This window comes from Neltuma alba, unplaced genomic scaffold (assembly GCF_004799145.2).
Source record: "Neltuma alba isolate B1F8T4 unplaced genomic scaffold, ASM479914v2 tig00012148_pilon, whole genome shotgun sequence".
Lineage (NCBI taxonomy): Eukaryota > Viridiplantae > Streptophyta > Magnoliopsida > Fabales > Fabaceae > Neltuma > Neltuma alba.
The window spans coordinates 624,623-649,004 of NW_021636697.1; the positions used below are offsets into that span (position 1 = coordinate 624,623).

General features: G+C 31.2%; 1 protein-coding gene across 1 annotated transcript; it reads left to right on the plus strand.

Annotated features, from left to right (window-relative positions):
• The first annotated feature begins 18,516 nt into the window (after positions 1 to 18,516).
• Positions 18,517 to 23,791, plus strand: LOC114723601 (phosphatidylinositol/phosphatidylcholine transfer protein SFH8). Its single transcript, XM_028909798.1, has 14 exons — positions 18,517 to 19,010; positions 19,507 to 19,810; positions 19,911 to 20,010; positions 20,111 to 20,377; positions 20,473 to 20,550; positions 20,687 to 20,788; positions 20,893 to 20,942; positions 21,100 to 21,199; positions 21,289 to 21,387; positions 21,506 to 21,619; positions 22,049 to 22,181; positions 22,323 to 22,726; positions 23,069 to 23,143; positions 23,235 to 23,791. Exons 1-14 carry the CDS (start codon positions 18,977 to 18,979, stop codon positions 23,253 to 23,255), a joined length of 1,881 nt encoding a protein of 626 aa, XP_028765631.1. The 5' UTR covers positions 18,517 to 18,976; the 3' UTR covers positions 23,256 to 23,791.
• The last annotated feature ends 591 nt before the right edge of the window (positions 23,792 to 24,382 follow it).

Consider the following 24,382-nt stretch of genomic DNA (forward strand, 5'->3'; position numbering starts at 1 on the left):
ATAAATATAAGACTTATTTATCATATTTATCAATTTTCTCTAAATTACTCCTATGGATACTCCCTCAACCATAATCAAGTAGAAGAGGGAGAGGGGTATTAAGAAAGATGATTATGGTGTTTTAGGAAAAATGTGTCGCATTTCTTATAATTAACTAACTCACCTAACTTCATTAATCTAATTAAATTAGTTAAATGAGTCTTACATTAAAGATCGGAGGAGTAATTGTATGGGAAAAATTTTATGTAAAAATGCTTACAAACACCCGTGGACAGCTGATTCAAACAAGTAACTTGTACAACATTAATTTATGGTCAAAACAAGATCAATTGAATCATCAAATGTTTTAGCAGATCATGTTATTGACGAAAGACTTGTCACTTATATATTCATACTAATTAAGCATTTCGATATTAATTTCAGATATACTTCCTCCATCTCTAATTATAAGATTGTCTTTTTAAATGAATTTTTCCCTTTTTATAAGGTCCCATTTGAGTTTGTCTAAACATTTAATACATTGTTACCTATTTTACCCCTAATAAATTTCATATATTACATTCTCTATTTATCTCATTATTACTCTCTTATATTTATTAGGAGTATATTTGGAAAAAAAACTTATACTTGTTACATATGAATTATTTTTAACTAATTTTAACTGTTTTCTTAAAAAGTATAATTAAGCTAAAATATTCTTATAATTAGGGACAAAGTAGTAAATTTCACAGAACTGCACCAATCTCGCAGTGGTTTTTTTTTTTTAATGTAGTTTATTTTTGTTTTACTTCCATACGTGATGGCTGTTTTGTGGATGGGACTGAGTAGCTGTAGCAATTATCAACCGACTGTACGGAATAGTAGCCGCCCACCCTACTTTTATTTTTCACCATCAGTGACTCCCTTGAGGGACAGGAAAAGCCATGCATTTATGCCTCACCCGCTCCTGATGTACACTCCCTCCATTTTTAAAATTGGTAATTTGCATCCACCTACGCAAAATATTTTTTCAAATATATTTAGTATCTGAAAATATTTTTTAAAATATGTCTAGTATTTTAAAATATGTTTTTATCTTGATATTAGATGTATCAAAAATATTTTTAGGCACCGGACACAATTAAAAAAAGATATTTTAAAGTACTGAATATACAAAAAAATATTTCAAAATGCTGAATGTACCATAAAATACCCATTATTTTAAAAAAATTTTAGGATGTTGAATACAGCTTATCCTTTAAAATTTTATTGAAGGAATAAAAATAATATGATTTTAATGTGTATTTTATATTTTATACTCACAACTGATTTTACTGCATATTAGATTATAAATTGAAATGTGAAGTATTGTAATTTTAAATAAGTTGACCTTTAAATTAATAGTACAAAAATATTTTAGTATGATTTTTGAATTATTACTTCCAAATGAAAAGAAAAATCTGGTGACATGAGGAGCCAAGTAGAGCCGGAAAAATGGGTTGAGCCCGTCGGGCTAGCCCGTTTAGATTCTGAAATTATGAGGGTCAGGCTTGATATTTTTCCCTTTAAATGAAAAATAAGCCCTGGAGGGCTTAAAAGGGCCTTTTATTTTTTTTGTTTTTAAATTTTTTTAATATAATTCTAATGTTATTAATTTTTTACATTGTTAATAATATTTTAAATATTTAGTTATTATTATCATTTTAAAATTAAATTTAGTGTTAGACAATAATTTATCTAATTAAATTTTAAAAAATAGGTTAATTTGGATTTTAATAATGATTTGATTTATATTATATGCGTTGATATTTTTAAACTATATATGTATATTTGATAATAGAGTATTTTTATACTTATATAACTTGTGATTCTATAATTTGAATTAGAAATTTATGAGTTTCAACAACATTGTTTCTCGCATTAAAGTAAAATAATAACTAGATTGTAAAATTTAAAAGTAAAATTCCTATAAAGAAGAAAAACTTGATATTTTTGTTACGAAAGAAAAGTATATTTATGAAGAAAAGTAATTAATTATAGTGATGATGAAGTTTCAAAAGATTAATGATAGTATTTATTTATTGCACAAGTGTACTATAAATAAAACTTTTGAATGTTGTTATCTTGTTAATGAATATTTTAGATGTTTTTAGATGTTGATAAATATTTATATATAATGATATTTTATATTTGTGACTTAATTTTTTTTCATATTTATGTCTTTTTCTTTAACAATTTCATTGGTTTATTTTTATTGTTTTATAAAAAATATGATAAATATAAAAAATAGTATTTTTTTCTTAAACGGATCAAAAGCCCATGGGTCGGCCCTGAGCCCTGTAGTTTAAAGGCCAGGCTTAGCAAATAGGGATATTTTTAAAATTTCAGCCCTGAAAAGCTGATCTTTTTAAGCCCACCAACTCTAAAAGATTAGCTCTAAAGGGCCGGACCGGCCCTAATTCTCATCTCTAGAGCCAAGGGAAATTGGACTCAGCAGTCAGCATAGAGCGCGTAAGGTGCAACGGCTGTAGTACCACTTCGGAGGGCAAGAGAAGTTAGGTTGGAAGTTGTCGTTCTCCATCACGCGAAGTAGGGACGCGTAGGAAACACAAACTGTGAATTTGCCTTGCCAGTGATAGCAACCGTGGGGGAGGGTGAGGCATAGGAAACTGTAGGCGCCTAATGACCAACAAAAAGTAGGGGAGAAGCAGCGTTGGTTCGGGGGCCCACCTATCGAATTTTACCTTTCTAAGGTCAGGCCAGGCCCTGCGATTGGCGTTTACCTTATTACCCTTCTTCAGGGGCTGGTGGCATGAAAATTATTCAAAAATCTCGTTTATAGATTTAATTTTATGTTAAATATTACTTTCTATTCTTCATGTACCATGAAATTGAATAATTTAAAAAAATTAAGAAATTTATTAAATTACTTTAATATGTATTTATTATTTTTTAAATTAATTTGACTCACTTATAAGTTGATAAATGTATTTTTGAGAGATCATGTATGTAATATGGGTTATAATTAAGTAATTTAATATTTTTTTTAAATTTTGGGTCTTATATTAAGGATCAGAGACAGTATATGAGTTGAATTTATTTTTTTCTTTAATATTTATCCATTTTGTTCCAAAATAAACCCTATAGTAACGGCACATGTTAAAAAGTTTTTATTAGGAAGTAATTTCAATGCACATAATTAATAAAGATATTTTAAAAAAAACAGCATATATTTATTATAAATAATTAACTTATCTATTTTTTTAATATTTGTAAATTAGTAATCCAAATCTTATATGAAGAACCTGAGATAGTATTAAATTGTTTGTGTTTGTTGCTTTAAATAAAAAAAATATTGCACTTCCTTTTTTGTCAATTACAATTATTTAATTTTTAACGAATTCTTTTAAATTAATAATAATTAATATTTAAACAAATCAAATTGTTGATGCTGCTTTTATATAAAATTTGAGATCAATTTTATAAGGGAAAATCACTAACAGGTCCCACAGAAGACAATTTATTACTCTGAGGTCCCACGAAATGTCAAAATCACTGACAGGTCCCAAGGGACCTCAGAGTAATATTTTCGTTTTGTAAAATGACATTACTGCCCCTCATATTCCAGATTCACATTTGCTCTGTCATTACAATTTACAACCTCAGCAGCGACTATTAACAACCTAATGAGAGGGCGTTAACAACCCTAGCAGTATCCGTTAACAACTTACTTTATAGAATTATATAACCTCTACATAAGAGTAAATTATAACCAAATAATATAATACAACAACTTTAACACTAAAATGGGAAGCTTTTTGATATCATTAAGAATTTTAACTAGATCCAATAGGATTATAATAATATTTTAATGCGAATATCCATTTACAATCTCAACAGCGATTATTAACAACCGAATGAGAGGGCATTAACAACCTAAACAGTAGTCGTTAACAACTTACTTTATAGAATTATATAACCTCTGCATAAGAGTAAATTATAACCAAATAGTATAATACAACAACTTTAACACTAAAATGGGAAGCTTTTTGATATCATTAAGAATTTTAACTAAATCCAATAGGATTATAGTAATATTTAATGCGAAGATCCATTTACAACCTTAATAACGACTATTAACAACCGAATGAGAAGGCATTAACAACCTAAGCAGTATCCGTTAACAACTTACTCTATAGAATTATATAACCTCCGCGTAAGAGTAAATTATAACCAAATAGTATAATACAACAACTTTAACACTAAAATGGGAAGCTTTTTGATATCATTAAGAATTTTAACCAAACCCAATAGGATTATAGCAACATTTTAATGCGAAAATCCATTTACAACCTCAACAGTAAGTATTAATAACCTAAGGAGAATTGTTAACAACCTTAGCAGTGTCTGTTAACAACTAACTTTATCGGATAATATAACTTCTAACTATAACTAACTAAATTATAACTAAATAGTCTTAAAGTTAATCTTATATAGTTGTTAGAGGTTATATCATCCTATAAAGTCAATTGTTAATAGATACTGCCTAGATTGTCAACAGCTCTCTTTGGGTTATTAATACTCACCGTTGAGGTTGTAAATGGATCTTCGCATTAAAATGTTGCTATAATCCTATTGGGTTTAGTTAAAATTCTTAATGATATCAAAAAGCTTCCCATTTTAGTATTAAAATTGTTGTATTATACTATTTGGTTATAATTTACTCTTATGCGGAGATTATATAATTCTATAAAGTAAGTTGTTAACGGCTACTGCTTAGGTTGTTAATGCCCTCTCATTCGTTTGTTAATAATCGCTGTTGAGATTGTAAATGGATATTCGCATTAAAATATTACTATAATCCTATTGGATCTAGTTAAAATTCTTAATGATATCAAAAAGCTTCCCATTTTAGTGTTAAAGTTGTTGTATTATATTATTTGGTTATAATTTACTCTTATGTAGAGGTTATATAATTTTATAAAGTAAGTTGTTAACGGATACTGCTAGGGTTGTTAACGCCCTCTCATTAGGTTGTTAATAGTCGCTGCTGAAGTTGTAAATCGTAATGACAGAGCAAATGTGAATCTGGAATATGAGGGGCAGTAATGTCATTTTACAAAACGAAAATATTACTCTGAGGTCTCTTGGGACCTGCCAGTGATTTTGACATTTCATGGGACATCAGAGTAATAAATTGCCTTCTGTGAGACCTGTTAGTGATTTTCTCATTTTATAATGTGCTTATATAAGTATAAATTCACTTATGAAAAAAAGTATAAATTCAGTGTGATTTTTTTTTTTTAAAAATCAACGAAACAGTGTTCTCAACTTTTTACTCTGTGCTAGTTGCTAAATGATAGTAGTACTATAGAGTAACAAAAGCGGGGTAAAGATTTGACCCGCCGCCATGCCCACCTGTGACGAGATTTATTTCCCGCGTGTGATGGACAATTATTCAACGGTCGATATGACTCAGAAATTACTTCCCATGCATGAAGTTTGAATTACATGTCAAATTTGAACTCCAAAAAAAAAAAAAAAACATGTTACTAACTTAATTCATAGATTGCCTCCAAGATTAAAATCGGTTTTCTTCCCCCTTCGATTTGGTTTAATTTTTTTTTTTTTGGGATTCTTTTGCGTAGCATTGTAATTATATCACTTAGTAACATAAATCATTTTTTCACATTCACTGTTTAAAAAAAAAGGGAAAATCACTCTTTAAAAATTTTATTAGTGAAAAAGCCTGATAATTTTTATATATAGAAAGTACCGGTAATTGATAAATTTTGTACACATAGAATATTAATACTCTAACTTGATCTCACCAGTAAAAATTTTAATTTGAGATCCCCCCCCCCAGTTTTTCCTTTTTTTTCCCCGATTTCATTCCAGTGTCTTAACTTGTATCAGAAAATCGAATTATTTTTATACGACTTATAATTTGAATAATTTATTATGGTTTTTTTTTAAGGTCTGTTTCAATTACATGGATCGAAACTGGTGTTTACGCTTCATTTCTTCTTCTTAGAGAGCCCATCGTATCACTATTGATCACATTACAACAATAAGGGGTGGATGATCATTTAAATAAGTGATCAAGCAGCTTGTTTTAATTAATACTATACTAAAAACAACTGTTTCAGTACTATAACATGAATCATAATTATTCTTATCCTTTAAAAAAGGTCACCGTGAAATGTTGAAAACAAACCTTTTAACCAATAAAATAAAAAGCGTGATTAATGTATCCAATATATCAATAGATAACAATTAAACTGAGAATCATAGTGAAATGTGTTTCTGATCCTGTTATCTATAAGGCACTGATAACAAGTTTTATCATTAAAAAATTTAAAATTTTATCAAATATGTTTTAACATTTAATAACTTTTTAATGTTACCACCTCTGGTTCTTAATATAAGAACTAGTTGACTAATTTGAGTAGATTAAAAAAATTAGTTATGTTACCAACGAGCAGTTGGTCAAGCTGGTAAGTGGGCTCGCCCCCCGTAAAGATGAGAACCTGTGTTCGATTCCCGGGAAGCGCTCTCGTTGGGAGAGGGACCAACCCCACCCTGTGGGTGGCACTCCGAACCCTCGAATCCGGACTAGTCGATCGCTCGGGTACATCCGGTCCAATGAACCGGGGCCCAGAAAAAGCGTGGTTGGATACCGGGTGGTTTACACCGAAAAAAAAAATAGTTATGTTAGTTATTTGTAATAAATATATGTTATTTTTTAAAAAATTATTCTTATTATTCAAGTGTATTTACCAGAACTATCATTATTATAGAACTACATACCTTGAAAAAAAAATGAAGGACAAAATAAATTAAAGTCTTATATTTAATTAAGATCAAAATAAAAGTGATTAAGGATTGAGGTAGTGCTATGTTTAATGTGCATATTATATGCTCTATGACTTGTCCTCATAGATAATAAATAAAAAGCATAATCATATATATGCATGAAAAATTTGACGAAGTGATTGATGATAAGATAAAAAATATTCTGTGTCTTATACTTTAACACATGGTCTCTTCTAATTAAGTTAAAATGCTCTAACACGGGGCCGTGTGAGAAATACACAAACAAAGCTGGCCCAACTATTTCATTATTATATATTATACATGTTATCATCATGTACAAGAATATTTAGGGATTAGCTTTTTTAATGTGTGGCCTTAGAGCTGATGAAGAGGTAAGATTTTATTTATAATGTTGGCTAGAAACTTTTTCCACTTTTGATTACTTTGGCCCCTGATGTCAGCACATTAAAGTGGTTCCTAATCATTATTTTTTTTTTAAAAAAATACAGGGTTAATAGAAAATTTAATCTCTTAAATTTGCCTTCATCTTAATTTTGGTCTCTTAAATTTTAAACCACAGGTTTTAATTTCTCAATTTTCTTTTCATTTAAAACATTGGTCTTTATAATACAATAAAAACTTAGATTATTTTATACAAAATAAGGGTATTTTTGAGAGACAAAAAATTATATTAACCTAAAAATATAAAACAAACTTAACTACAATTTTATTCAAAAACTAAATATCATCAGATTATTTTTGAAATCGTAATCATTTAAAAATGTGACTAAATCCACCTTAATGTTTTAAATACAAGTAAAAACAATGAAGATCCTTCTTGTTCTTCTTTGCTGAAATCACAACCGTATGTGCACCCATTAAGAAAACCATATAACTAGTGACATTAATATTTACGAACCACACTCAGCGCACATGTATGTGCATTAATTGAAAATATGGGGATAAGTAATAAATGGGTGGGGCAAGAAAATCTGGGGGCACTTAGATAGGAGAGTGACAAAAAAGACGAACATGAAAGAAAGCGAAGAAAAATATGTTTGCGTTTGGATTGGATTCATTGTACTTATCACATTCGAACTCAAATGTTATCCATATTCTCAGCAAATTGCCTTCGTTGATAAGCAAATTGTCCCCATTTCGTAGTCACTAGTCAAGCATTTCTGAAAAGTGAAATCCTCTCCCTCCCTCCCTCTCTCTCTCTCTCTATATATATATATATATTCTGTATTTCTGTTGTGATTCTTCTATATATCTACCTTTGACTGTTTTAATTGTTTAGATATATTTTTATATTCTTGAAATGGGTTCTGAGTAGATTAACAAATAAAGAAAACTATATGTGCTGTTAGTATAATGGGGTTTTGAACCAAAAAAAGATAAATAGTTAAAAATGAAGACAGAGACATCCGGGGAAAAAAAAAACATGTCCGGGTGGCGAAATCTAAACCCACCTTACGAGACTCTTGATTTTCATAAAAAGGAGACATAATTTTATATGTTTATATTCAATTACTAAAGAATTTCAATGTAAACTAAGCGCAATAAATGCTAAAAAACAGTAGAGCATAAAACTAGAATCATTTTATTCTTATGTTAGGTAACATTTATTTATCTTTTTTTATGTAACTGTGTAGTTCATTATAATTTATTATAAATAAAGTTACTTTTACTTTAATAAAGCGTTAAGATAACAATAAATTGAAAGCATGATAAAAGAATAAAAAAAAAATTAGTTTATGAAAAATTATAAATTTAAAAATGTATCGACCATTATTAACATGAGATTGTAGCGATCATGCTTTTATATGAGAAGTTTAAGAATAATTTATAACATTTTATAAAAAAAATTGTTTCATTATAAACAATTAGCATGCCGTAAAATTTATTTCTCACGCGAAGAGGGCATTATCTTCCATGGTTGCACGATTGACAAAAGCCAAGTTTGAAGCTAAAGGAGAAAATATAAGTGGTGAAAGTGCAATTTCTCAGGGGACAAGTACAAACTTTTAGAAGAGACAACTGAAATTTTTTCTCTTTAAAATTAAAATGTGCTTTCGGCCTCAGGAGGCCGGCTGCCCCAAAAACCTTACACATATAGGGCCATCCCAATATCTATTCAAACAAATATTAATGAAAAAACGTGGAATCGTAGTGCACGATGGATTTATATAATCATTTGACATTTGAATTTGTTTTTGGGACAGTTTCTGTATAATCTTCTATAGAGTTTGAATTAATATGAGTCAACCTAGTGAAGAGGAAAAATAATTTATCCAAATAAGCAAGAAACAAAGAATTAAGAAGAAAAGCAGAGTCAATTAAAGCCACCCCTTTTTTGTTTGGTAAGTTGAGATCCACATCACCAAATCATGCAAATATCTTCTTTCATCTCAATTCTCATTCACTTTTTTTTTTTTTGGCTAAAGCGTAGGTATCCTCCTATTGGAGGTAATTCTATTCGAGGTACTGTCGGGCACTAAATATAGGCACCTCTCTCACTGAGGATTCCAATCTTGGTTTATTACGTTGTGAGGAACTTGCCCCTTCCGCTAAACCCAACCCCCGTTGGTTTTCATTCACTTTTTTGCTAGCAACAAAGTGAGCTCAAGAAAAGAATGTGCCCCTTGATTCCATTTTCAAATCCACCTCCTCGTCCTCCCAAACTTCATTCTCTCATTCTTAGTTCCCGGCCCATGTTTATATTGCGCTTGTTATACTACTTGTTGTTTGTTTAATTAATTAGCTCTTTGTTTCTGACTCTTGATTCTGGATCACAAATAAATAATTAATAAATAAATTAACCCACTTGCAGGTGAAAAGGTTCCAATTACTTATTAAATAACTTGTATATATAAACTGGTGAATCAGTGTTATAAGCATGTTTGAATTGTTGTATCACTTTATATTCTTGATTTTCTTTACCTACCCACAAACTTTTTGTGCAGTGCAGAATGAGATGGTTCAGAAGTGACCTCATCGTTATCAACATCTAAATACCATCCAAATTATTATTGCAATATTTAATTGAAGATGTGCACCTATATGTATTTAGTGTGGATGCAGTTTTGACACTCGCATCACTTTTTTTTTGAAGTTTTTTTTTTAATGAGACATCAATGATGATAAAAATTTAATAACCTTGTTATTGCAGGAGGCCTATCTAAAAAGAATGTTGAATTGTCAACACAGGAATAATACTTCTAATGAGTATGGTTACCTTTTTCACAGTTTCCCCTGTAACGTTTATGACAAGCAACAGAAATTGATACTGACTTATGAAAAGGAAAACATTATGCACAGATGATAGGTAAGAATATTAAATAACAAATTAAGAATTTTTTTAAAGTTATACAAACTTTGCTTTTAAATGACACAATTTGATTTGTAAACATAAAAGTTTGACAGATAAACATAAATTATTAAATTTAATTTGTAAACATGACTTTTTAAGAATTTTCTGTATTTAATTTGTTTGTCTAATATTTATGAGTAATACTTTTAAAAAAAAAAAAAAGAAACACTGTTTCGGATGCCAACAAGAAGTAATCAGTTGAATTATGAATTTTAGCTCAACTTTCGGCTTCTACCGGTCTGCGCAGTACAATTGCCAGGCCGTGTTTGCTTACACATGAAGTAATTTTATCTTCTGGTCAGGCGTTGGACGAGGCAGGTGAAGCTGCTGCCTTGGCTAATTAAAGAAACCAGTTTTACTGCTCATCATTTTTTATGAGCATTATAAACTTAGTAGATTTGAATAATTCATATCTTATTTCGATGATTCAGATTTGATTTTTTATTTATTTATTTAAAATAATTATTTTAATGTGTATAAGATCTAAAATAGAGATAATATCTTAACTATCATTCATTCAAAAAAATAATTTTTTATTTAAAAATAATTAATTAAATATTTTAAATTTGGAATATTTAAATCAGATATAAACGGCCTAAATCTGATGAGTTTATGGTATTCATCAAGATGATGAGTACTGAAACTGATTCTGTGAATTAAAAATGTGAAAACTAAAGATTTAAGTTTTTAAGTTGGACAATATAGCAGCGTAATCTTTTACTAATAAGAAAACTCTCATAATACTCCCCATATGACCAAGTCAAATGATCTATCTCATCCGATTTCACTGGTAATTGTTTTCTTATCAAATGAAAATAAAAAAATAAAAGAGTAAAATATACTGACTGCTGGCCTATTTTATTTTAATTACAGAAATCTTTTATCTGTTTTGAAAAAATATATAAATATTTTTTAAAATTAAAATATATGTTACACAAATCTTCTATTTATATTTAAGATTCTATTTTCATCCACCCAAACTGTTAATTGACTGTTAAATTTGACTTTAAATTATTTTTTGACCAAAATGCCCCTCTTTAACATAATAATTATTTAAACATTTATATTTCCCAGTTTTTTTAAAAAAAAAAAATAATTCTAATATATATTTTAAAATTTCTAATATGTTATAAAATTTATTAATTTTGATGGAAATAATAAAATTTTATATTTTTAATTTTTAACACATTCATTAGAAATTATTTATTTTTATTTCTTTTAAATTATAAAAATACATTTCAAATACATAGTTTTTGTTAACTGTAAAATTTAAATGATATAAGTTTGAAAGATTTTGTAAATTATTTAAATTTATCATTCAAAACTTTTAAACACATTTTTATTACAAAAATTTATAAACATATTTAATTAAGTACATTTATTGAACAATTAGTTAGATTTTATTCAAATCTTTTATGTTCGCCTTAAGTGAATGAAATTCCCGTAACTATAAAAATATAATTTAAGAATTTATTAAAATGAGAGGTAAAATAGTAAATAAAATATATTATAATTTAATTTAAATTGAAAAATAATATTTTTAGGATATTTTAAAATATTCATAACCATTAAATATATTATATATTTTTAAAATAAAGAAAAGAACTATTTAATCGACACAAATTAAAAAGAAATCAGAGTATTTTACTCGAAATAAAAACATAGGTTGAAGGCTTGGAAAGTGGAGGGATCATTGCGATTGGATTGTCAGGTGTTTACATATAAATGGGCCCACAGCCCAAAAACCAAGTAGTCCAAGCTCTTTATCACCCTCTCGTCTGTGTCCCCCGTGGATAAGCCTGTGCCTGTTTTTTTTCTTTTAAAAAAAACACCGTCTGTTGAGTTATTTAAATAAATAAAATCTTCATTTTTTAAAAAACAAAACCATGTTTGTCATTAATGGGGTTGGGTTCAGAAAAAGAAATTACTCACTATTAATATTTGAATTCTCCCCAAAAAAAAAAAAAAGATACTCATATGACCATATCTAATGGGTCCAGCAAAAGAAATTACTCACTATTAATATTTGAATTCTCGCAAAAAAAGAAAGAAAAAGATACTCATGTCTAATGTTTGATAGCATAGTTGTCTCCAATTTTTTTTCTTTTTTTTTAAAAATCAGGTTTGTCGTGAAGACCCCAAAACAACAAAAGAAGGATTTGTCGGAGACATATATCATATATGGCCATAGCAACCCACGAACACAGTTGATCATGTTGTTCATTAAGGTGCCACTTTCTGTCCCAAACTCCTCACACCGCACAACCTTGTCCGTCCTTCTCTCTCTCTCTCTCAATTTTTTTATCCGGGGCCAGACGCCCAGCACTTCACACTGTTGATCATGGAACAACATGATTATGAAGTTCCCTATACTCTAGCCTCGTGATTTTTTCCTCATCTTTCATTTTAATCTCTGATATTCTCATCTAATGCAACTTTTATATTAGAATCAAGATTCCTAATTATTTTTCAAGTATAAGAATATTTCTCGGAACAAAAAATTATTTCATGTTATAGTTACTCTAAATATTTTTAGTTAAAATACTTTTTTACCAATGAACCACTCCTGATTCCTGAATAATTTAGGGGCCATCTTCCTGTTTTAATTCAGAAATCAGCTTAGATTATACGTTCTGAAAAGAAAAATAATTATTCAATTTCAGTTAGTTTTTAGAATGGGTGCGTGATTAATTTAGTGCAATTTATCGCTCGCGGCAGAATCAATCAAGCGATGTAACATAAAGCGAGTTAATTATTATTATTTTTTTCCTACAAAAGCGAGTTAATTATAATAATTATTATTGATTCAGAAAATGGTGCCGTACAATTATGGCCACCAGGCCACCAACAACAAAAAAAATGTTTGGCCCATAATCATTTTCTTGGGCCCCTCATAAGATACTCTAGTTGACGTTCCATCTATTTGTTGGATCTGGACCTTCAAGTTTATATGCCATCCCACTAAAAATTAAAAGTCAAATTTGTAAATGACCCATTTTCATTCTTTTAAAAAAGAGTATTTTGACATAAAAACATTTTCTCGCGCATTACATGAAATCTTAAAAATTATACACTAATTCATCACTAAACATTTGATTACCCGCATGATCTTGGATGACGGTGTTGAGTATTTTGGATAAGGATGAAGAATTGCATATATAGATTTTATGATTTTAAATTTGAACTCGAAAAAATAAAATTGGGTCAGTTTATTTATATTTTATTGGTTTAATCCGATTGCTTATGACATGAAAGCATGAAACTTGTTTGGTTCAAACTTCAATCCAAACAATTACAGCGACCTACATTGACACATTGATGCTAATTTAAAGACGGTGGTGCTGGAAACAGCAGCAATAAGTCTCAATTATTTGAGTCGGTGGCATGCAATTATATTATTTATTAACTTTTTACTGACTTCGGTCCTAAATATAAGAACTAATTAACTAATTTGAATACATTAAGAAAATAAGTTAAGTTAGTTATTTGTATTAAATAGGTGTTGTTTTTCCTAAAATATCCTTACTAATCAAGTTTATTAGTTAGAACTATTATTACTAGAAGGACTATCTTAGAAAAAAATAGATAAATATGAGAAATAAAGTGAATTAGGATATTATATTTAGGATCAAAATAAAAATCAAATAAAATCATATATTAAAAATCCGAGATAGTAATTATATTAAGAAGGTGGCCATTCTCAATCCGAATGGTCCATCTTATCCCGTTTCCGATAGATAGATTGATGAGCATGGCATTCAGTGAAAAAAAAAAAAAATTGAATCCAATGGTTTGTCACCGAATTAAAGCCAAGTGGAGCTTTTCTTCAGAAGCAAGTTACCGCATAATGGTATAATTAAATCGGGAAAGGTTCGGTGGAACAGTAAAGTTGAAAATGACCACAAAAAAGCATAATAATAAGGCTTTATTTATCATCACGATTAAAAATCACTTATAAATATATTTCACGTAAATCACAATTGAAAAACTACTTATAAACTATTTCAAACAAATTCTAATGTGTTTGTTGGTCCAATTCAAATCACGCTGTGCTCCTCCCATTTGTCCCTCGTATCACAACACTTACAGCATGCTTTTCTTTTTGGCCCCTGCATTTTTAATCTTTCTTTTTGTGTGCGTGTATTTTGTGCTCTGATTAAATCATATAGATGTATATTTTGTTTTTTTAAAATTTATTTAATTCTTTCGTTATACGTGATGGCAAAAAAAAAAAAAATCTTCCATTATACTTATCCAAAGCTCTCTGGTCCTTTCGGAAGTAATTTTCATGGATTGCAGAAATAAAAAGTAAAATATTTCAATAAAATATATTAATTTTAAAATAATCAAAGCATTTTTATAATTATAATAAATAAATTTGAAAAAGAGTTACTTGATTTGGTTAAAATTCAATTAAAAAAAAAGAAGAAGTATAATTATGTGTAATATTTTATTTAAGTGGGCACAATGCGTGCTAATTTTGGTTATCTTATCGCAAAAATGTTAGCTGGCCGCACAATGCACGCACAACTCCGCAGTTTGAACTTTGAACTTTGAACTTCGAAGCATGCATCGACATCATCTCACGCGGCACGACTTTATTTATTACTTATTATTTATTATTATTATTTTAAAATATAAAAATGGCCACGCCACCTTCAAAGGAACCCAAAAGGTGCAGTGCTATATCGTGTGAGTTAAATATAATTATCGAGGGGCATTATTCTCTAGTTGCTTTTACTATGCTCGTTTTTGGCCTAATCTTTCCCTGTAAAACTTTACATTCTTATTTTAGTTTTCCATAATATATTGCCTTCTCGATGAAATCTTCTGTGTAAACCGTGACGAGACTTGACCCGAAAAAAAGTCGTGATCACAATGATGGACAACATCTCCAGGTCTTGAGGATTTTTTTTTCAATAATTAAGGCAATTTATGAGTTTTATAAGCAACTAATACAATGCCTATTTTATCTGTTGGCAAAAAATCTATTTTATCTAAAATATCCTTAAAAATATATTAAAATTACTTGTAATTATTTAAAATAATAATTAATCATTCATTTTGGGAAGGAAAAGTTAAAAAATAATTTAACTAAGCATTTTCAGAGGTAGCCCCAAGTATGTGTTAAGTGTACTCCTCTGGTCCTATCTATAAGATGGAGAAAAGATTTTTTTTGTCTTATTTATAAGACATTGAGAGAAATTTTTTGTATGGATATACAATTTTACCCTTCATTTATTATTTTGTTGACTTTGTTTACATTAGATATAATATATATTAAATAAGGATAAAATTAAAAAAGTATTAAATTTTAAATGAGAATTAGTGAAGTTTAAGATTTTTTTGATATGCATGAAATATGCTGAGGATGTCTTATAAATAGAACAAGAGGAGTAATATGTAGGCTGCTCCTGCTTACATTATGTTAAATAAATTAATAAGGTCAAAAAAATAAATTAATAAATAATTGTATGATTAAAATGAAATTAAAAAAAAAAAGGACGCGCGCACCAAGACATCGTGTTTCCAACAAATGATTATGCCTTGGTTGTCTTTTTCCTTTTTAGGGGCCAGAAACCATGCTTTTACGCTTTTCAATTACCCTTTGTGATTCTGATTACTGGCTAAGGCTACCCATAGCATACTCCGACCCCTCAGAAACAATTGCTCCTACCTATGTATATCATCCTGTTCTCTCGCGCCTAATGGTACTAGTCTCACGATATATTAAATTTAAAATCTAATTTCTCTTTCTAAACACCTCAGATAAAATTATCTTTAATTTTTATAAACAAAACTTTTTAAATAGAGATTTATTTTCAATATTTTTCCTGAATTTAATTAGTTTGTTTCATAGCATCTCTTTTAAAACCTTTATCTAATCAAAATGAAGGAATAACTTGCAACTTGTTTTGTGGTCCGATTTCAAAACGCCACAATAATGTCTGTGATTTGTTGATGTACTGCTCTTTAATATTTTTATAAATTGACCGTAATTGATTATTAATTTTTTTTTAAATTTTTATTATTAAAATTTTACTCTTTTCCTGAATTTAAAAAATAAAAAAAATAAATTGTTAGACAAATTCAAGTTATAATCCTCTGATCCTTAATATAAGACCCATTTAACTAATTTGATTAGATTAAGAAAGTTAGGCAAGTTAGTTAATTGTAAGAAATGTGACATGTTTTTCGTAAAACACCATAATCATTTTTCTTAATATCCCCTCTCCTTTTTTTACTTAATTATGGTTGAAGGAGTATCCATAGGGGTAATTTAGAGATAATTTGATAAATATGAAAAATATATCTTATATTTAGGATAAAAAAATAACTCAATAATTAAGTCCTATATTAAAGATCAGAAGAGTATTTTATCAAAATTAAAACACGTTAAGATTTTAATATTTAAGTTTTAAAACAAAGGGGGCGTAAAATACCTTTATAATGTGAGAAGGAAGAGCACATCTGCGCATAAATTGCGGGGGGAAAAAAACAGAGGCGGCGAGATACGAGGATGATTGGTACTCATATCGGAGAAGGCGAGGAAAACGAGGCGGGTGCGACAATGATAATGCTAATAAATAAATAAAATAGTATAATAAAATAATAATACTACTCATAATTAAAAGAAGCGAATGCGTCCATAAAGGAAGGTCAAAGACACCAAGCTCAACTGGTTGTACGACATTCCTTACGTCGCTTCAAGTCCTTTTGCCCCCCATTAAAAAAAAGAAGAAGATATTAGTAACTGTTTTGTTAATTTGAGAAACGGGTAGATTTTCACACTTTAATTAAATTATGACCATGTGTTTTTTTGCCTGCCAAGAAATTTAACGTCATGATTAGGAGTAATGCTTTCTATACATCTCTTATGTATAATATATATTGTACATGGATGTAATTTGTGTTTTGATTTAATCCATATCAATTTAATTAACTTCTTATTGGAAAATATAATGCCCTCCAAACAAAGCTATACAGCATGGACTTTTTTTTTTCCAAAAAAAAAAAGATAGATGGACGGATTCTAAGTCAAATTATGAAGCGTCGCTCAGAAAAATTATTAATTACTTTTTTTCCCAAAGATTTTAATCCAAAAGAAAATAATCTCTCAGAAGTCAAAACAATCGATCCACCCTGTTTTATTTTGACCAATACATTACATTGTTGTACTGTATACAGCCGTGGTCTGATGGATTCTTCTCCACTTTTCCTTACTGCTTCTCACGGGGTACCCCTTACATTTTTTAAGATTGGCATTCTTGATGGCAACGTTTTAAATTGGGTGACCCAAATTCTTATAATTTTTAATAATCTCAACTAAAGGATTACTTCAGTATTTTCACACCATAACATACCACTGGGGAAAATTAACATATTAAAATTCTTGAAGGGGAAAACGAAAAAAAGATAAATTCATAATTCGCCTCAAATTTCACTTGATTACCCAGGTTAAGCTATTTTTCATAATAATTAAAACAAAAAACAGAAAAAGATTAGCGTAGGTTTGGACCGGCGTGGAGGAGGAGGACCCTTGGGAATAAAATACCTCATCTTAGCTTATTTCTAGGATTTTTGTATGAAAGTTCTAGGGTGTGTTTGGATGAAACCAAACCGTGGTTTGGAAAAGTGATTCTGGAGAATAGATTTTGGGGAGAATAGATTCTGTGAATAATAGATTTTGTAAAAAAGTAATTCTGAGAAGTGAGAGTGTTTGGATAGTTGTTATCAGAAGTACTTTTTATATATACAAATTACTAAAAAAAAAGACATAAGTTAATATGATAATTACAGAAAAAATAGATTTTATGATATATTTTAATTTGAAGGAATAAAATTGTTAATAATATATTTTTTACCAACATAATTAATAATACATAAGATAATATAATTATTAAATAATTAATGTGTATATATATTTATAAAATATAAGATTAAATATGTTTATCAAAAAATATGTTTATAAAAAAAATAACAAGATACATATCATATAGGCTCTCACACTCTCCTTTTTTCTCCAAAAGCAAAAATTTTTTACTTTTTCCAAAACCATGGTTTTGGTTTTTAGAGGGGGTGTTTAGGTGATTGACACCCCAAACCATGATTTGAGGTGTCACCCAAACACACCCGTAAAGAAAATCATTAGGAAAAAAAACAAAAATGAGAATCAGACGTTATTATGGAGTTTTCAAAAAGAGGTGCGCGAGTCAGGGAAGGACTGAGGTGATAGCTCACCGTGGGTGACCGAATCATTGACCTTGTCGTTGTATCTCTTCCCTTCCATTCTTTTGGCTCCTTCCGCATTTCCTTCTCTCCCTTTATAAACCCTAAGGCCGGCGATTTCATTCCTTCATTTCCCTCCTCCTCCTCCTCTTCCTTTTCTATATCTCCGCCCGCCACGTGTCCTACGTAGTACGTACCGTGCTGGGACCCACGCTCTACCTCCTCCGACCTCCAAGCGCACCAAATTCTGAGCGCCATCTCTCTGCTTTCATTCTCTGTCTCTAGCTGTCTCGCTGACCTTTGCGGCGATTATTTTTTTTCCAATTATAAAACTTATTTAGTTTTGTTGAAGTCTGCTGTTCTGCCATTTGTTGCGTTACAGCTTGAGATCGCGTTGTCTAGCTTTGGTTTTGGTCTCATTCTTCGCCGTAGATCAGGTACATTCGGAATTTTCTCCTCGGCACAGCAGCGCTCTCTGTTGGTCTCCGATTTCGTGTCCGATTCGTGGAGTCTTGGGATCGGACTTGGGGCGACGCTCATTGGAGGTCTTGATTGATGTAAAGAATTGTTATCGGTACAATGTCCGGCCCTTTGGATCGTTTTGCTAGACCTTGTGAGTTCCTTTCACTTGCATTTTGGGTGTGTAGTAAAGTTGGTGTTGTTTTCATTGCATACCTGGTGAATGCGTCTCAAATTTCCCAGTCTAGGGTTTGCTTGCTTGTCTGCTAGCATTAAAATGGTAGGAAACATTTATATCAGCCAAATTGAGCAAAAAACACCGTGTTTAAGTGGTCGATTTCAGCTTAAGCAGATGGAAATCGTTGTTTCCCGGTTCCACAAAGTGATTTGGCGAAATTATTCAGTCGTTAGCTTTCAAAATTTCTAGACCTACGGACAAAGTGATTGATCTGTTCATTAGGGTTACCTGCCGTTGACAATTGAACTGGACAGGCTTTAAATGATTTAAAATTTTTGAAATATCGGATTTGGGATTTTATGTGATAAGAGATTGACCATCATTTAAGAACAATATATATCTGCTCATATAATTTTCAAAAGTACTCCTTGAAATGTCAATTATGTTGATTGTTGTGATTTGATGTTGCTAGGTTTTGAGGGTTTCTCTGGTAGTGATGAGAAAAGAGAAAGAAGATCTGATTTTGAGAACTCTGAGGATGAAAGGAGGACAAGAATTGGATCTCTTAAAAAGAAAGCAATTAACGCATCTACCAAATTTAGGCATTCTCTCAAGAAAAAGAGTAGCAGGAGAAAAAGTGATGGCCGTGTCAGCTCTGTGTCCATTGAGGATGTTCGGGATGTTGAGGAGTTGCGGGCTGTTGATGCATTTCGGCAATCACTGATTATGGACGAATTGCTTCCAGAAAGACATGATGATTACCATATGATGTTAAGGTGCTTGTTTTAGGATGGTTTTGAATTACTTTTTCCATGATCTTGGTTTGACAAATGGGCTTACATATATAATATATATACATCTGTATGTTTTATGTAGATTTCTGAAAGCAAGGAAATTTGATATCGAGAAAGCAAAACATATGTGGGCTGATATGCTACAATGGAGGAAGGAATTTGGTGCTGACACTATTATGGAGGTAGATGCAGATAAAATTCTAATGATGATGGGACTTTTCCAGATTTAAATTTAATGGACAAAAGTTTGATTTGACTTCATCATATTTAACGCTTGATCAGGATTTTGAGTTCAAAGAGTTAAATGAAGTCGTGAATTATTACCCTCATGGTCATCATGGTGTTGATAAGGAGGGAAGACCTGTTTACATTGAAAGGCTTGGAAAAGTTGATCCAAACAGACTTATGCAAGTTACAACCATGGACAGATATGTAAAGTACCATGTTCAGGAGTTTGAGAAAGCTTTCACAATAAAGTTTCCAGCTTGCACTATTGCGGCCAAGAAACACATTGATTCAAGTACCACGATCTTAGATGTTCAAGGCGTGGTACGTTGCTGGGCCTTCAGGCTTCTTGTGCTTCATTTTAATCGCCTATGATGCTCTATTATTCACCCACCTTTTTATCATGGTGAAACTACCAGGGCCTTAAAAATTTTACAAAATCTGCCCGGGACCTCATCACACGATTACAGAAGATCGATGGTGACAATTACCCTGAGGTATCAATCCTGCTTCTTTCTATTATGTGACTGATCTCCTTTCATTTGTTTTTTTTCCCATTTCAGCTGTATTTGAAGTTTGGAAGATTAACATATGCTTTGGTGAATGATTTACCTTTTCTAATTTTTGAAACAGACTCTCTGCCAAATGTTTATTATAAATGCTGGCCCTGGATTTAGACTGCTGTGGAACACTGTCAAGACTTTTCTAGATCCCAAAACGACTTCAAAGATTCACGTATGTGAAAATGCTGTCTTCTAGTTGTTTAAGAGCTTTGTCTACTGTTTTGTTGCTGATATTGCTTTCTTTTTACTCAATGCTTCTTTTATAATATTACCTAGGTTCTTGGAAACAAGTACCAGAGCAAATTGCTTGAAGTTATTGATGCCAGGTAAGGATTAGTTCTATAAAATTCGTTTTTTTTTCTATCTCCATGTATGTAATAATTTTCTTGTGTTATATTTTGCCAATTGACTAATGCATTATTTGTTTCTAGCATCATTATAATATCCTATTAACCACCAAAAGATTCTATGTTCTTGGTGAAGTGAATTGCCGGAATTCCTTGGAGGTACTTGCACATGTGCAGATCAGGGAGGTTGCCTCAGATCTGATAAGGGGCCCTGGAGAAATCCCGCAATACTGAAGGTTATAAGCTGGCCTTACTTGCCTTAAGCTCAACAATTGTCAACCTATTTGCAATGCGCTAACAGTTTATTTCATGTGAGTTATTGCAGATGGTTCTTAGTGGTGAAGCAAGGCGTGCAAGGCAGGTGGTGAAAGTTTTAAATAGCGAAGGGAAGGTTATTGCATATGCCAAGCCACGATATCCTGTGGTAATTCTTTGTATTGCTTTGGCCGAGACAGGCAAAATTCATTCTTTCATGCCTTCCTCTTAACCTTTTTCTTGGTTTCATTAAATAACTATACAACAATTATGCAAATTCTTAGCAGGTAAAAGGCAGTGATACATCCACTTGTGAATCAGGTTCTGAAGCTGAAGATATAGCATCACCAAAAGCAATGAAGAGTTACTCACACCTTAGGTTGACCCCTGTTCGTGAGGAAGTAAGTGTTGACACTGTGATCTGTTTTGTCCGTCTTTTTGTTAGATGACTAAACATTCAATTGGTGTTTTGAGATCTTTTGCGCAATCTCTAAGTTTTGTAAATAGAATCGCTGCCAAATAAATTCTATTTTGTCATATTCTTACACCTAATATGTTATGGCTGTGATGTGTTTACTGGCATGCTTTTTTTCTTTGGGATAAAGAAATCATGAACCCCCCCCCCCCCCAAAAAAAAAAAAAATCCTCCGTTGAGGGAGATATAATCTACAGTGGTGTACTTTTTAAATTACTGAAACCAGTGACAATAATAAAAATTATGGATGTGTTCAAAGCATAACTCCTGTCAATACCAAGCAATAGGATTTGCTGTGCTGCCCATTCCTATAACAATTATATGAGACTTGTTCTCCTTTTTGGTTTATCCTCAGGCCAAGGTAGTGGGAAAGACAAATTATGCTGGTAACCTACCTGGTTATGATGAATATGTCCCGATGGTGGACAAAGCTGTTGATGCTAGCTGGAAGAATCAAGCATCTCTCCAGAGATCATATACTTCAAAAGGTTAGCAACTTTATCCGTGTGATTTTTTACACAAGAAGTTTTTTATTTAATACCTCTTTTAAGTAAGGTAGTGTTGCTCTCTTGATTTCAATTATTTGCTGTAACTTTCTTGGAAAATTTTAATTGAGTCCTTGAATACAGGTGCACCTCCCCTTCCTGACATTCAGAAAACTCCAGAAGGGATTCGAGCTCGGATTTGGGTGGCCCTGACTGTTTTCTTCTTGACTGTATTTACCCTCTTCCGCTCAGTCGCATGCCACGTGACCAAGAAACTTCCTGCAGCGGCAAGAAAAGATGATCAGAGCACTTCAGAAACAGCTCTTGATATCTCAAACAAGGATGACTGTCGTCCTCCTTCACCAACTGCAGTATGTACAGAGGCAGATCTTCTCCCCTCTATGCTAAAAAGGTTGAGCGAGCTTGAAGAGAAGGTTGAAACTCTCCAATCGAAGCCATCTGCGATGCCTTTGGAGAAAGAGGAATTGTTGAATGCTGCAGTTTACCGGGTAGATGCTTTAGAAGCAGAGTTAATTGCCACAAAGAAGGTAGGGTGTGATATTTTTGCGGAAAGGGCAGTCATGATAATGCAATGTATAGTTGCATCTCATCTGAAACACCAAGCGTTCTCATTTCTTCTTTCCCCTCGTATTCTTTCTGTAGTCTTTAATCTTTAAAATCTTTAAATTTGTAAACAAATACCCTGGTATCATGGCCTTCATCTGTCATGATGATGCAATTTATAGTTTGCTTAGATGATGTTTGCTTTTGCTGCTTATGAGTGCATGGCCTGTTTTCATGCATGTTTTAGCTGAACCGTTCACCGTGTGAAGGATAATTTTAATCTCATTGTTGACCAAGAGTTTCTGTTTGACTTTTTTTCTGCACAGGCTCTCTATGAAGCACTAATGAGGCAAGAGGAGCTGCTTGCTTACATCGATAGACAGGAAGAAGCCAAGTTACGGGTAAGTTGGCGTAACCTTCTTTCTGATACACAGGTGAAGCAATATTTTTTCAGATGCTGACGTTCGTTTAATTTGGCTGCCTTTTCATCAGAAAAAGAAGTTTTGCTGGTGAGTTTTGTTGGTGACGGAGAAAACTCTTACGGAGGAGGATGCTTCTTCTCAAAGCAAGCGGTGTTTCCATGCTAATGAGTGTTGACGTCTCACATGATGTAAACTCTGGACAGTTTTTGTTGAAGTGTATTGTGATCAAACTAATGAAGAATTTGTTTCAAATGTTTGTATAGCCCCAGTGGTGGCTTCTTTTTTCAGCTTGTATGCGAGCATTGCGTTTGTGTTGAGCACCTTCGTTTGATTTCTCGCATTGTGTTGCTTCTGCTTGCTGGAAAAAGCACGTTTTTCCGACATCTCCAGCACCGAGGAATATCATCATCTCATTAGCATGCTAAAATTGGCTGAAGGCATACGGGTTGAGAGATTCTATGACAACACATCATGCATGTAAAAGAGCGACAACATGATAAAAATGTATATGGGATTTTTTCTTGCTAATCCATAACTTGGATGGCTTTGAATTGTTTGATGGTTGTTTTGACGACTTTGTATTCTCTCTTTTTTTCTTAAATCTTAATTCAGGCAGTGTTTGGAATACCCCAAAAGTATTTTTAGAAGTATTTTTTGAGAATCGATAAATTTTTTATATATTTATTTCGTATATTGTAAAATTATTTTTAAAATTATGATTTGGATATCCAAGCATTCTTTCAATTCTTGTCTTTGTATTCTACACGACTTGAACAGGTGAAGTAGACAGCCACATAGGATCCCTTGTGGTATGAAATCGAAACCAAGGCACAGTGTCGTGAAGGACATATGAGTGGACTTTGTTATGAGTCCATGGGTGGCTAGTCTACGCAGTTTTCAAGTTATGTCTTACTGAATAATACACATCGAGTTCTAAATATAAGATTTATTTTATAAGATAAATTATTCTATAAAATAGGTATTATATTTAGGAATAGAAAAATACTATTTAGGCGACTAATAAATAACAGAACTGAATGATACTTTCAGAACGGGACAAATTATGCTGACGGGGAAATTTGACAGATTGCTATATATGTTTGTATGTTGTGTACATACATATATACATATAAAGAGGAGTAACTTTATCCACTGGGCCCATGGAGACCAGTTCTAGAATGATATTCAATCCCCTACATTCATAATATTTGGATAGCA